Source organism: Rhinolophus hipposideros, assembly GCF_964194185.1.
Source record: "Rhinolophus hipposideros genome assembly, chromosome: 11".
NCBI lineage: Eukaryota > Metazoa > Chordata > Mammalia > Chiroptera > Rhinolophidae > Rhinolophus > Rhinolophus hipposideros.
This window is the reverse complement of record NC_138057.1, coordinates 75,354,985-75,371,003: the sequence shown is the minus strand read 5'-3', so window position 1 is coordinate 75,371,003 and position 16,019 is coordinate 75,354,985. Positions and strand designations below refer to the sequence as shown.

At 42.8% G+C, this 16,019-nt stretch overlaps 1 protein-coding gene across 3 annotated transcripts in view; it reads right to left on the bottom strand.

Annotated features, from left to right (window-relative positions):
• Positions 1–2,080: 2,080 nt before the first annotated feature.
• The window catches only part of PBX3 (PBX homeobox 3), a 194,365-nt gene continuing 180,426 nt past the window's right edge, over positions 2,081–16,019 (bottom strand). For 2 of the 3 annotated variants that reach the window (XM_081066186.1, XM_081066187.1), the window contains exons 6-9: positions 8,614–8,779; positions 7,270–7,382; positions 6,365–6,454; positions 2,088–3,616 (exon numbers count right to left, since the gene is read on the bottom strand). In XM_081066186.1, the coding sequence (XP_080922312.1) occupies positions 3,524–3,616; positions 6,365–6,454; positions 7,270–7,382; positions 8,614–8,779 (462 nt within the window). In that variant the 3' untranslated portion in view covers positions 2,088–3,523. Of the gene's footprint in view, positions 3,617–6,364; positions 6,455–7,269; positions 7,383–8,613; positions 8,780–16,019 lie in introns of all 3 variants that reach the window. The other variant, XM_081066188.1, reaches the window with a different exon arrangement.

Sequence of the window (16,019 nt, the reverse complement as noted above, 5' to 3'; positions counted from 1 at the left end):
ATGCTCAATAAACGGTCGCTGTCAGCCCAGGGAAGGTCCCTTTCTCATGGCACAACACATGTATCACACCCCAAAGACCACCCCATCTGGGAGATTTATCCCCATGTCACTTTTCCCACAGGACGGGGTCCGCTCTAGATTACCACCCCTGCCACCCCACTTCTGGCCGGCGGATGGCACAAGGCCACTGCTCAGCTCAGGGCTAAAGACAAGTGCTCATCTCGTTCGCAAGGCTACCTGGTCCACTGAGGTTTCCACACTGTTCATGTACCTCCACGTGAAAGACTGGTACCTGTCCAGTGTAAGGACATGCTCAGGCACTTGTGAACATACAGGTATTCTCGTGAGCACACGTGTGCCCTTGTATGTGTGGACAGGCCCCTTAGCTTGTGACTGGGTGTCTCAAGTGGTTTCCTATTATCTTCTTTGACCTTGAAATGGCTTGTGGGGCCCTCATTTCTCTATCTTGGGGTTCAGAAACCCACCAGCCTTTCCAATAGCACCACGGAGAGTTCGCTTCCTTAACTAGGACTAGACCCAGAATCTTAGCCTCTCAAGGGTTGGGGCCTGATTTCATTCATATCTGGGGTTAGCCCCTAACCTATTGCTTGAACCAGAAAAGGTACCTGATGAAAAATCCATCAAATCAACACATTTCACCCAATTTGGTGTGACTGAAGAACTTAGGGTCCCCTGCCGTGCCCCAATTTCCTTATTTATGAAGATGTTTCTGCCCTCCCTGGCTTCACCAGAGAGAAAACACATGCAAATGCCTTCTAAACTAGCACATAGGAAAGGAGTCACGATTTTTGCTTAGGCCTCCCCAGAATAAAGCCTTAGACTCACACTTCCCTCAAGGGCTAGCAGCCCTTGTAGGAGTCAAGATGTAAATCTCCAACAAACACTGGTATGTTTCTTTCAACAGACTGGCCCGAGATAAACCCTGAGATGGTTCTTAGGATGTGTTTCTGTACATTAAAGATGTATTTGTGTGTGCATGTGTGTCAGGTTTCCACAGGATATTTTTGCAAAACCACATATCATAGAGACTGTTTTCTGTACAAAAATAAGAAAGGCTGACCCCTAAGCTAATTGAATCATGCAAATAACTACTTAGCCATGGGAGAGATTCCTACAGGCAGGCTGAGAGCCCGCGTGAGGGAGGACAGCTTTGGAGGGCAATCTATTTTATAAAGTTTACTCTCATAGTATAACTGCCTCAAGATTAATGGGAACGGTGGCCCTAGACCTTGTTTTGCCTGGCTCTACCAACTGAAATAGTAAAACAGTTGTATTTATCATAGACAATTGGCTGCAACTGATTAACATTAATCTGATTTCCTGTGAGTCAATTTCCTTGATATAGTAAACAGGCCTATTACCTGCCACTGACTTATAAAGATTTAGGTATTAGCGACAGTCGTGTATGTAAACATATGGCATTTCTAACCATGTGAATAAAACAAAAACAATGTTTAATCTAGTTAACGAATTTCTACTTGGCCTTACATTTTACAAGTTCAGAGTTTTAAGACAAGTTGTGGATTTTTTTGGTCCTTTTTCATGGCATCTGAGGCTCACTCTTTTCAGACAAACTTTTGCTTGTTCTTAACTGGTTTCTTACAAAAATCATGAGAGGGAATGGGATAAGACTGGTAATTTAAAAAGAATTACAATGAAGTGCCAGACGCATCATTAGGTCAGGGGTGTGAGCTCCAAGGACAGAAAGACCCGGGTTCAAAGCGTGGTCTTTTGTTGTCCTAGGTCTGCGACCTTGTGGCACTTGCTTAATTTTTATGAATTTCACTTCCTAATTTCAGTTTCCTATGAATTTCCTAATCTATGAAATCTCTTAGAGCACGAGAATCAAGTGAGGACCTGGGCCGGCAGTACAGCAGCCAGCCAGGAGTCTGCACTGAGCTGTCAGTTGGGAGGGCTGTTCCCGCAACACCCAGCCTCACCGTCATCTCAAAGTCCCTCTCTCACAGGCCACACACTGCCATGCCCAGGCCTGCCTCTGGCTGGGCTCTCTCCTTGGCCTGCACTGGCTGGCTCATGTGATGGAGTAAGAAATTTCATCAACAGTTAATCATGAAAGCAAAAAGTTTATTCATGTTTGAAACTACATATAACTACCACGAGGAAGACTTTTTCAATCCAGGGTGTAATCCAGTTAGAAAGGAACACGAAACGTTTTTAATACATTAGAATCACCGCCACAAATTATTTTCATGACTCAATCAGTTTCAGAATCGCATACAATACAAAAAGAAAGGAGAGGGGGGCCCCATTACACAGGGTGAAATATACAGTACTGAATACTGAAATCTGAATGCATCACAATTAGTCGCCGCTTTTTTTGTTCTTTTTTTTATGCATGGATTAGTAACAAGATGAAGAACATTCAAAATGTTTGCTCAGTATTTACAACAGTTTTACTGATCCTGTGTTAAGACCCAATGTTTCCACTCTCGGTTTTTTAAAAGTTGCAAATGCAACCCTGATTTTTCTTTTAAAAGATTACAATGTACATTACATTTTATGAAGGGAAACAAAGAGTTAATTACAAGATGCAAAAAGATAAGAAAGAGACAAACTACAGCGTGAGTATTGTTCAGAGGTAGTAAGTGAGCACTCTAAGCTACAGAACATGTTGAAATTCTATTGGTTTGTATGAGTTCGCATGAGGTAATAAAGCTGTGTTTTGATTGGTGAGATGTATAAATACTCTTTTGCTACACTATATACAACACTCCAGAGAGCAGGGCCTTTGTCAATGCCCAGAGGACGTAGCAAACCTTGACAAGTCTGTGCAGCACCCAGCACACACCATAAAACCCCCAACGGATCTCGTGTTCACCTCTATCAGCAGCAAGTATCTTCATCTCCCAGAACAAATCTGGATCCATAATTTAGTTACCGAGCAGACTCTGGGCACTGGTGCTTTCAGAGAGAGAAAAGATCTACCAGTCTCTGATCTAATTATAACATAAGCGATCGCAACACAACGTGACAAGGAAGATTCTTAAACACAACCATCATTAACAGAGATAGCCAAACACCTCCTTTATTCCAACTCCATTAGCGATATGAAAGAAAATCAAAGTCTGCAATGGAAATATGCAAAAGAAGTTCAATTTAGGTGAGGTGAATCTTTGCATCTGCTTAACGATTGAGGTTTAGCATATATTGTACTTTTTACCCTTAAGGCCAAGTAATTGGCAACTGTGAAACCATTAATGTAAAATATTGATAATAAATTATGATAAAATAGCTACAGGACTGTCAACAATGTTAAATCTTGGCCTAATTGGATAAAGTGCTTTTTTAACATTGTGTGTTTTTAAGTATAAATACAAATGATTATGATTCCTTAAAAAACAGATTTACCAAGTTCTCTAATAAGACAAGGTTTTACAGTAAAGCTGTAGATGGTGGGCTACAAAAACGCTTTCCTTTTCCTCCTATTGCTCTGAATGCACTTATCAAGGCATGTCAGCTCAGGGAAAAGTGTTGCCAGAGATTAGTTAGAGGTATCAGAGTGCACACTTCCTGGGCCTTCTGTAGGAGAAGTCACAGAAGATGGAGTTGTTGCGTCCTGCCAGCCTCCATTAGCCTGAAAGGAGAAACACAGTTCAACGGGTGCATGTCTACATATTAATTCTACTCCCCAATTTAAAACACCCAGATGACAACATGAGAGCAAAGATGCATTAGCAAAATGTATTTTCTAAACCAACTTTGGCAGGACTTTGAAGCATGTGTTAAAGTGGGATTAAATGCATGTAAAACAAATTCATCCCACCAAGTAAAGACTTGTCAATAAATCAGCCTGCTGAAGGAAGGCTTCAGTTTGTCTCAAGCTGGCACGAAGCTCGGCCTCTGATTTGCTGGTAAAGATAAAGTGACACGAAGAGAAATCTTTTAAGAAGGGAGCAGTGGAGAAGCTCAGGGCAACGCCTAGGCAAGACCCTGGGCTCCACGAAGTATAAACTTCAGTCGGGCTTAATCCTTGTTTCCATAGCGAAGTGCCTGCCCGCCCTTTTTCCATACACGCCTGACAGCCAGCTGCTATAACCCTTGGAAAATGAAGGCCAGAATTTCCCTCCAAATAGGATCTTCTGGAATGAAAATGCATGAATTGTGCAGGAGCACACACTATTCAAATCTGTATTCCAATTATCTCTAACGGGAACTCCTATTTGGGATGTTGCTACCGCTTTTCACAGGCCGCTGGCCCTTCCTGCCTCAGCCCTGCACCGGCAATAACAGTACTCAGAAACAAATTTGCCTTGTGTCTTGGCCTATAGAGGCAATTGCTGAAATCAATGTCTGATCAGATTTCTGCTGTGGCAGACAGCTTGTCGCTACATATTTTTATGTCAGTCAAGAAGAGGGAGGTGCTGGGCTTGTGAGTTGGGGAACACTGAGTGGAAGTGACGGGGAGGAACTTTCTGGAGAGAAGGTGAGGGTGAGCAGGCTGACACCCAGTGCCTGCGGCACAGACTGGCCTGCTGCTGCGCTGCCTCCAGACCCAACCCTCCGACACTCATGGCAGGTGGGACAGAAGGTCTCCCCGGCGCCGTGCCTCCCTCATATCCATCTGCAACTTCTCCTGTGAGTGTGCCCAAAACGTCTTCTTTTAGGTCTGTGTCACCAGGCTACTGAGAACTCTCTAGATTCCCCGCTCAGCCTGAATACAGCTACCGGAGGAGCCTTGTGTTAGGCACTTTTCCTTCTCCCCTGATCGCTGTTCTTAGAGAACGCCCTGCTTCTGACTGGCTGCAAAGTTCTGCATATGAAGCACCCTTCCTGCCTCTAGGATCACAGAGAAAGGGGGTGGCGACCAAACAACCGCACAGAGGTGACCAGAGCCAAAGGGAGAAGGATTTTCCAGGCTTGAGGCATATCAAATCCAGGTGAGGAAAAAATAGAAAGCGATGGCAGTGTATTCTCAAAGCCTTAGCTGTGCAGGGTGGACAGGGACATGCTTATGTGTGTTTGTGTGGATTCTAAGAAATCCTCTTCTCTATCTAAAAGGGAAGATGTTTTCACCCTCAGGTATGAAAATCTACTTAGAAAAAGAAAAACTCTTACGCAGATACAAGTCTAAAGATATTCCATTTGAAATAAACATCATTCCTCTTTTATCCAAATTTATAAACAACAAATGTACAATATTTTTACCCAGTGTGGCAGCTGGAGGAGAGGTTGTCAGCAAGCATTCTTTTTTTCAAAATAAATTAATCCTTACTCTGGTGGTTTGAGATTATGCACTGTATTATACAACAGCGCCTTATCAAGCCTCATCAGTGAAGATGGAATTCATGTCTGTAAAATGCTGCAGGCAATCACAGTTTCATATTTTATCATGTTGATAAGGATATCGTGCATTCTCTGAAGCATTTCAAAACACTTAAATGAAAAAGGAGAAATGCAACTAAAAGGCTTTTTATATGGTTTGTTGTGGGTTATTATGAGTTATTTATAAACCCAAAAAGAAAGATTTGACATTTCAAATGTAAAAGATTTGAGTATTTAATGGTCCTTTTTCCCCTTTACAATTGAAGGTCCTCAATCACTTTTTAAATCATTAATATTTACTCTCATAGCAAGCCAAGGCCCTACAAAGGGAGGATTTTGTCCATTTTCTTCCGGACTCTAGTACCACATATTGGGAACTTCATTTCCCCCCTAAGTCTAGAATCCCAGATTCTTTCCACCACTCCACCCAGATCCACCTTGGACCCAATTCCCTCGGCTCCCTTTCAAGAGTTTTTTTCCATTTTCCATCCACGTCAGGATGTGGGAAAAAAGTAAAGTTTTGGTGAACTGGTTACAAAAGTTGAAATTATTTCCCCCATAATTAAAAGCTGAGAGGCCACTAAACATACTGAACATGTTTTGTATCCCACTCTGACAACAACACACTGCTCTTACACACAGAATTCTTTGTTTAGTCTGGTTTGTTGATCCGTCTGGGGCCCTCCAAAGTTGACACCTTCACTTGAGCTGTGTTTGGGAATTTTTCCTGCTGCTTGATTCTAAGATAAATGACCTGTTCTTTACCATCTCCCTGGAAACACGGCACGGCCAGTAGGAGATGGCATCTTAATGGGCTGGTGCTTACGTCCCCCTTGATGACAGAACACCAGCCACCCGGGGCATTGTGAGGATTTCTAAGGGCATCTACGTAACATCAAGTGTTTAAGTTAAGCAAATAAAAGTGTAGTAAAGATGCTGCGTTCGCCACCTGCCAACAAGATGAGAAGCCAAGTCAAATGGCCATTAATTTATTTATTAGTCACTGTTTACCTGACGCTGCTCCTAGAGCTCTTCAAATCTGGTTCCCCAGAGTACTCACATTTAAATTATGTGGACTGTACAGTGAATTTCCTCCAAGGCCATCACTGTAGCCTCCCGTCTGATTGATAACATGACGGAGGGTATCCACCTAAAAGTGAGAAGAAACAAAATTCATCATCACAAATCTATTAAAATATCGTCACTTACAAAAGGAAACAATTTGAATTATGTGTGCCACGAGGGTTTAGCATCTTCAATAAAAGACAAATTTATCAATCAAACGTGACTGGCAGAATTTCAACAATTCTTTGCATATTTAAACTTACACATCTTTGTTTTTTTATGCCAGTCAAACCATAACATCTTCATGGCAATGCAAACTTTCCATCTATACCAACCAAATATATGTGGTGGCCATGGGTGAAAACTGCTTATAAATATGTATGCTGGATCGCTGGATCTCGCTCTCTCGCTCTCTCTCTCTCTCTCTCTCTCTCTCTCTCACACACACACACACACCTATGTGCATAAGAACAAGTAGTTCTCAATTAAGAGGACAAGAAAAATGCCGAACCCGGAATATACTTTAAGAACTCAGGTTTTTATATTCTGACTTTAAAAAATACAGAAATGAAACAGAGTAATGCGCTTTTAAGCCATACACACAATGGCACACACAATTCTGTTCTATTTTGTTACAGCAGTAAGAGGCGCCCAACCCCTCTCCACGAGCTCAAGCCAGAGCCGAATGCATTCACAAAGTTCATCAGCTTTGAATCATCAAAGGTCACTGTCCACTTGACTTCTCATTAAATTAAATGGTGGGGCAGATGGGTCACGTTTGGAAGCACCCAGCCCAGGTTCTGCACGGATGTGCAGACCACGTCCATGGGGTGAGAGTAAGGAGTTTTGAGCCCAAACCCTACCCTGCTCGAAAGGCCCCGGTTGGGGCACTTCTCCTACCTGTGATTGCACATTGGCTCCGACTTGGGACCCTTGGTAAGAATCCCCATTCAGACTCTGCATGTTCATGAACATGTCCCCAGAATTTGGGAGGTTAAAAGAACCAGAAGAACCTGGAAGGGAAAGAGTTAAGTAGCTGAATAACAGAGAGCTGTACACACAATCCTCAAAGACCTCGAGGCAGGGACAGGAGAAAAGGTACGGAAGCAAAGGTGGCACCCAACTTGGAGATTTCCAGGTCTCAGAGGACGGAGAATAACTCCCCACAGCTGGGTCCTGGGACTCAGGTGACATGTAGGAAAGTCCTACCCATGGGGAAGCTCCAATTAAAAAAAGAGGAAATCAAACTAAACAGAAAAACACCCAGTAGCTGGCCTGGAACCATCCCCTTGTTTTCCTTTATCTCCAGGGTTTGGTCACGAAATGAGTTCTTCACCATCATTCAGTGTCATGGTGGACAGTTACCCAGAGAAGAAACATTTTTCTGAAGTTCATTTTGAGTTATACATTCTACCTAACTTTCCTTTCATCTGTTTTCATGTTCCATTAAAAAGAACCGGGGTGGGGCAGGTTGGGGTGCGGGGACAATAAAACAAACAAAATGCCCTCTCACTTTCTGCACTGTTAAATATTTATTAAAAGATCTCCTTAGAAAACTCCTTGAATTGCTTCTCAAGTCCATCTGTTTGGACTAGCTGCACGTCTTTCATTGTTGCTCAAGTTCCCTGTGATTTTAAGATGTTTCTAACTTCATCACAAATGTCACATAAAATTTGCCCAAAATGTACTGTATGAGGAACCAAGATACTGCGTCCACGCATCAAGTACCAAACCCCTCACCTACTAACCCTCCACGCGAGCATAGGTGCTGAAGAAATGCTAGAGGGAGAGTGACTGGCGTCTGTGGCCGCCTTAGCTAGGAAGCACTACTGTACTTAACCCCACATTCTAGTTTCACTGCATACGGCAACAGGTAAATTTCCCACTTCTGCTATTCCATCCTTTGACAGACCACTGCTGACTTTAAAATGATATAGGAAACAACATAGTTACGATGATCATTACTGATAGTACTCTGCCTAATTGCTGAATTAAAAACCACTACAAAGTGCGAAAATCCCAGAAGCTACCAGGAGCAAGTGGAACTCACTACACACAGTGGGTTTACAGGCTCTGGCCATCCAGTCATTCACTCATCCCAAGAACAAGCCTGTATTTTAATGTAACTGTTCCTTTCTAAACCCACTGTGTCCCCAGTATGGCTCTTGTTTCCTGGCCTGTGGGACAGGGCTTTGTGGCACAAAGCTGCCGGGGCCGAGCAGGGAGTGGGTGTCCAGTACGCACCAGAATTTGGCGTGGTGGGCGAATTGGTCTGGTTGTTCTGCACAGCTGCGGCTACTGCGTGTGCTGCTGTCACGGCTGTCTTTGCAGCGTACAGGTTGGCTTCTTCCTGAAACTTGCCGATATTCTTCTTGTACCTGATTCGTTTGTTGCCAAACCAGTTGGATACCTACAAACCACATGGACATCAGTGAAGGGGAAGAGAGGTCAAAGGGGGGCAGGAAAGTGGGGAGGAAAGTCAAACTTCCAATAATTGCTGGACACCGAGAGGGTCCCTTGGGGGACACGCGATTCCCAGCCTGCAGTCATATCCTGTGGATAATGCGTAATGGTTTTAGGCAAACCTCTTAATACCCTTGGAAAGATGCAGCTTCTTGGAATTAGCCACAGCACCACTAAAATGGCTGCAAGTACTGTTCTAAAAAAATATTCAATTGGTGCATACCAATTAGTATATAAGTGATCAGTCCCCTCAAAAGTAGCTGAAAGCTAAAGGAATCATTTGTTAAGTTAGATAAATAATAAGAAATACTTGAGAAAGAATGACTTATTCTTTTTGTGTCTGGAACAATTTTGGCAGCTGTGTAGTAGAATCATATTTGTTCTGCTGAAAAGAGTAACATCAATTAATAATGGATGAAAAATCCCTTTGTCTCCTGCCTTAGAAGACACTGTATGGCTGCCAAGATGGCTGCTCACGCTCTGCCAGTTAACACGTGAGAAGGTTATAACTTGAAAACTCCAATAATTCCAGTCATGTCAAATGCAAATACAGAGGCATGGCTCTGATTTCATCCAGTGGACTATACTCATTTCTTTTGCAAACTACTTATGATGTCAGCCAGTGCAAATGGAAGAGATTTCTAAAGAGGATCTCATCAAAGGCAGATTTCATCACATTTCATTGACAGCAATACTTTAGCCCAAGACTGACCAATACTTTCTTAATAATATATGAAAGGAACACACTGCTGTGGTATCAGGCTGGGTGGGTCACTGTTTTACCCTGAGGACAAAGGAATGGAGAGCCCTCCAACCCAATTTATACGGGTGGGCACCCTTGTTCACCATCTTTGCCAAACCTTTAATTGCTTTGGAAAGAGAACTCTCTTTCTTCAACCCATGGCACTCATCCTTCTGAAAGAAGCCAGAGAGCCCTGGCAAGGGAGACACATGAGGAGGACAATGGTGGCCTTGCCACTGCCCACATGCTGTCCCCATCTGGGGACGCACTGTGCACACATCCACACGGAGGCACATGCATGGAAGAAGACCCACGCAGCCACCCTGAGCATAGGTTCATCAGACAGAAACAAGCCACAAGTCACCAGGAAGGAAACAGGCTACAGAGCAGGACTCCCTAGTGTTTCTGTTCCCCCATCATTTCTTTCCCCTGAAGGATGATATGTAGCCCTTCCTTCTTGCAGGTCAAATAGTGGTGGTTTTTATTACTGTCATCTAACGAGTGAGTATCTTCTAAGTGCCTGCCGAGCATTACGCAGAGCCCTTTGCATACATTTTCTCATTTAATCTTGACAAGCTCAAGGGCTAGGTAGTTGGCTGAGGTGAGTTACAACAAGATCACACAAGTCCCAAATCCAAAGGCCTTTTCTCCCCCTCGCTTGACCTCTCAGTAGTGCTGGGTACTGGGAATTACCAGCCCTTTCTGCTTAACGCACTTTCTTTGCAGGGTTTCTATGGTATTGTGCTCCTGCTTCTCCTCCCCTGACACACCTGGTGTGTAGGTGTGTCTTCTCTAAGACTCAGCTCTTGGCCCTCTTCTCTCCTTCTCCTTGATCAATCTTATCCATATTAATGATTTCAATCATTGTCTCTGTGTGGATGACTCCAGATTTCCATCTCTATCCCTACGAAGAATTTCAGTTCTCAACTTTTAAGACATTTCCATGTAAATGTTCTGCCATAACCTCCCATTGAATAGGTCTATAGCGGAACTCATGTGCCCTCTAGTCATGTGCCTCCTTTTCTATTTTCTCTGGGTTCAGGGTATCTGTACCTCCAGAAACGTGGTACCCATGACCTCACCAAGTCCCTGATTCCACCATTAAATAGTTCTAATGGATACGCAGCTCTTTATTTGGAACTAAGATCTAGTTCCCTTTCATTTCCACTCATTGGTTTTGGTTCCAACATCCCGAGGCTCTCAACAGTCCTGAGGGGCTGATGGCACCCTACCACTGGATTTCTCTGCCCTCCTTTTTCTGAGCTCCAGATGTTTGATAAGTGTGGCAATGAGAGAAAGAGTTAGGAGAGTACTCAGGTGAGGAACAATGAGGGCCTGTGCCAGGCAGAGTGGTAGGTAGGTAGGTAGGGGTGGAGGGGGAATAGGCAGAATTTGGCCACAGCTCTGTGAAGATCAGAGAGGGTAAAGCCAGAGGCGATGCTAATGTGGGGCCTGAGAGGACGGAGACACACGTTCGGGAAGGGGCTTGTGCACAAGGAGGAGTCAGCTCCGTGACCACTAGGATTCATTCCCATACCAGGATTCCATAGCTCTAAAAACAGAAGTTCTAAACCAAGATTGGAACAGGACCCTAAAGGTATCTATCTGTTCAGATATGCTTGTTAAAGCAAGTTCTTTTAGACCCCACCTCACCTTTAACGAGCACATTCTCAGCTCACGAGGCAGACCTAGAGAGGTGGTTCAAAAAAAGCTCCTTTGTCATATAACACTACTCTAGCTTGTCTGAATAAGACTGTCAGGCCTTTGAAAGAGTTAAATATTGAATATATCTACAGTACAAAGAGAGATATTCCTGGTTGAGAGGGAATTTGGCATTTCTTAAGCATAATTAATGAAAATTCCCCAACTCTGAATTTAGCAACAAAGGCCCATCTTAGAATTCTCTTCTTCTAAACAATTCTCTGTTGGATTCCATACTTTGTAGTTAATATTACCTTGACAATCAGAGAAGCTATCATACATTAATGAAACCTAGCCTGGAAAATCAGATTACAGCTTTATTAACAGTTTCATAATTGAGGAATCTCTGTACCATCGAAGGTCTCATCTCTAGATATGTAAGAATCCTGTGTTTATGCATACCCCTGGACCAATCAAACAACAGTCATCACTAATAAAGGTTTATTTAATTCTCACAGTAAAATTTTAATATCACCAGCAGCCTGGGGAAGCTTTAGCAAGTGGATTTGCTTGACATCAGATCGTTTCTATTCTGCTAGTCCCAATACTTCTTAATCTTTAATATCAAGGCAATTAAAATTAATGGCCACTCATCCGAAGCTACTGTGGGCAGTGTTTCCTTGACATCAATTGTTTGATGGGATTACCTAGAGGTTAAACTAACAAGCAAGGTTTAATTGGAAGCAATGAAAGAAGCAGTGATCATACGTTATGTTTAACCTGCATAACCACATCTAAATGAATATCTAAAAATGTTAAACTATTTCTCAAATTAAAATATGCACGTCACATTCTGATATCACAGATTTGGGTATTGCAGCAATAGAGCTATTAAGACCACACTGCTGCAACGGAGATCAACGCAATTAATGTATAAATCGACACCTAAGTCCAGGAAATCCCCCCCCCCACACACACACACCTTTTACAAATAGATGGATACAATTAGTTACAAGAGGATCCCTACCCTCACCCAGTAGGAAGCACCCAAAGCTATGCTCACATGTGGCCCCCCCTACACAGTGATCTCGGAAGAGCCAGGCTGTTCACAGGGGCGCTAAGTGGAGCAGAGCTGGCTCCATCTCTGAACTGGAATGGCCTGTACATTGGTCCCAGAATAGAAACACAGGCAGGAAATTGGTAGAGAGAAAGGGAATACACTGCCCTGTGCTTCTCTTTTGAGCCACGTATCAAGGATTCATGACTCTGGACTGTGCAAAAGGCGAAGGGCCAGGCAAGAATTTTAAGATCAATTAAAAATGAGAATAAAAATACAAGCACTCTCTTCCTTCTGTGACGTTCACTGCTATCAGCTCCCAGACTGCGAGCGTTTGGCGATCAGGGGAACGAGGAGTGAACATTCTGCAGGCTGCTAATTTTCTGGAGCCCTTCTGCAAGGCCAAGGGTGACTGGAAAGGCTCCTGGTCCCCCTCAGCATGCATTTCCTCCAACTCCATCCAGCTGCAGAGTGCCAATTGCTTTTAAAACGCAAAATGCTTTTATACATAGAATCGAAAAGACAAACTAGAAAAACAGAGCAAAAACCCCTGGTGACTACCAGGGGGTGGGAGGTGGGAGAAATGGGGAGATGTTGGTCAAAGGGTACAAACAGCCAGTTATAAAATTAATAAATCTGGGAATCTCACGTACAGTAGGGTAACTATAGCTAATACTGTATCATATACTTGAATGTTACTAAGAGACTAGCTCTTAAATGTTCTGACCACAACAAAGAAATGGTAACTGTGACTAGATGGAGGTGGTAGCTAATACTGTGGTGGTAATTATTTTGCAATTATAAATGTATCAATACACCTTATAATGTACACAATGTTATGTGGCAATTGTATCTTAATAAAGGAGGGGCGAGTAAAACTCTTTTCCAAATAATATAACTAAATCCAATTTCTGTATTGCTTATATTTTTTCACCTCCTTCAAAAAGGTACTCAGAACCTTCCACTCACTCAGAATCTTCGACCCTCAGGTAGATGAGTCAGAAGTGAGCAGTATCACATCACAGGTGAGTGCTTGGGACAGGTTCAGTTTCAAATCCACACTCTGCCAATTACTATGAGCAACTTGGGCAGGTTACTTTAATGTCTCCTCTCATATACAATGAGAGTAATAATAATGTCTTCCTCATAGAATTGTTGGGTGTGTTAACGATTTTGGTACACAGTGATTACCTAATAACTATGAGCTGTTACTACCACCCATGTTTTATCAATGAAGAAACGAGATCCAGACCACACACTAGCCCCCCAAAATCTAGAGCAAAGTGTGATGGACCCAGATTTCAACCTCAGGACTCCCCAGCAACTTTTTCCTTTTTTTATAATCAGCTGGGATATGTTTACTGAGCACCTGTTATGGTCAATACTGTAAGGCCTCACTTAAAGTCTGTGACTTTAAGGGAAACGACGTATAAAATGAAACCGATTTTACCATAGGCCCATTGATATAAACAAGAGTTAAATTCCTAGGGTATCTCAATGTAATAATGAAACGACGACATGAACAAAATGATGTCATTCGAGGACCTGCTGTACTGTACTAGGTGCCATAGGGAGATGAAAAAATAAACATGAACCTCAAATTAACCTGCCTCGAATTTACAATCTGATTATGAAAGCGATGGGAGCCACACACAATAGTTAGGGAAAACGGCAGGCCAATGATGCTCGTACACTGAGGTGTATAGTACAGGTTCTACGTGCAGCAAGAATTTGGAGGAAGAGAAGTCCCAGCAGGTCTGGGAACATAGAGACTTCCAAGGTAAGGTGGAACTTGAACTGGACACCTCAGCTTCAATTCAATTCAATAGCGTTTTCTATTGAGACTCCATATTTCAGAGGTAGAAACCTCTACAAGCTCCGTTGACACAAACAAGCCAAAAACATAAACTGCTGCCTCCCTCTCCCTGGACCTCTCCAAGATCCCAGAGACTTACTCTCCTCTCTAACTTAGCTCCCTTTTCCCTTCTTAACCTCTGAACCCCTCTTTTGTAATGAAAGAGGAAGGAGAAACCATTCTAAAGGAAAACAGGAAAGGAGAATCAAGGACTGTTTCTGGAAGAGGTGACATCTGAGTGGAAGTGGACTAACAAGTGAGGACTAATTCTACTGGAGAGAATGAGGAGCAGTGAGAGAAGGGGAGGCATTAGGGGGATGAACGAGTAAAGGCACCTGAAGGAATGGAAGGCTCTGGCTAAGGAGCAGGACAGGGGAGAGTGTCCTAGGCAAGCAGAAGCCTGGAGAGGGGGCTGTGCAGATTATAGCTCCCACACACCGGCCCTGGGATCAGGAAGTTCCAGCTAAGTGGACGGGAGACAGATTAAGCCTGAGATTTCTGGGAAGTCCAGTGGGCAATAGATTCCAGTGAGGCCACCTGAGGCCAGGTGACGCAGCCTTCCTACCCAGGTACCTGGCCCATGTCAGTGGTCTGCACACTTTTTGCTGGAATATTCCCTAAGGAAATTTTGAAAAATCAGGTACCCACTCACACATATTTTTCCTCCTTTGCACATTTTTAAAGTTGGCATCTACAATTTTTCATTATAAGTTTATGTAGTTGTAAACAATGTTATTTCAGTTTGTCATAAATGTTGACATTTTAAAAAATGGTAACATTATTCTTTAAAATGTATCCAAGCAAATATAAATAGCAAAGCAATTTGATATCCACTATCCATTTTAAAAACACATAAATTCGCTTTTCTTTAACAATCAAAAAATTTGTGCTCTATTGTTTTGTTCTTGGAAAAGTATTTCCATTTTGTTTCCCTCTCGTATTATCTTAATGCAATATACTTTTATGCTATACAATAGAAATATGTGGAAATTAAAAATTTTAAATTATTTTTATTTCTTATAATTACAAGGCTCTACATGGGATTTTTTTGGGGGGTGCAGCTTATGGTGGCCCCACAGGGGGTCGAACTGGCAACCTCAGTGTTATCAGCACCACGCTCTAACCAACTGAGCTAACTGGCCACTCCACATCTACATGTTTAATATATCATCTGGATTAAGCTATCATTACAGTTAGTCTAACATCGATCAAAGCAATACAAATACTTTGATACATAAAATCTTATTTTGACCACCAAAAGTAAGGTTTCCTCACATGCGTTTCTTAATCAGAGGAGTGTAGGGTTATAAAATGCTGATTGAAGGAGGTCTGGTTATCACCAATATTTCACATAATCCCTTGTTGGGCACTGGAGAAGGTCTCATACTCCAGGGCAACAGGGCCATTGTATTGGGTGGGAATATTCTTTTCATAGAATGGGAAAGGCCAAGTGGGAAAGGGGAGGAGGGAAAAAGGCAATCCACACATGCTTCTATCATAGCAGCTTCCCAAGGCACACAGATTTTAGGAAGGAGTACATATACACATAAGGAAAGATGGCCAGTGACAACCCTAGAAGCAGGCATGCCCTAGTTCCCTTTGGAAAAGCTTCAGTTACTTTGTGGAACAATATTCCCTAGGTCCAGACTGCTGTCTTAAGTGAGCAGGCTAAGTCTGACTGCATTTGAACTTCTTTGTGTGAGTACAGCTGGGAGCCCCTTGAATGGGGTGTGCCTGGTAAAGACTTTCAGCTATAAAAACAGGGCTCAGGCAGGCAACCACTGCTTTGTACCACAATGACCTTTTGGAGCTGGACAAAAAACATATTAATCAGCTTCAGGAAATCAAAAAAATTCTGATTAAAGAAATAAACCTTCTGGGTGGTGAACACA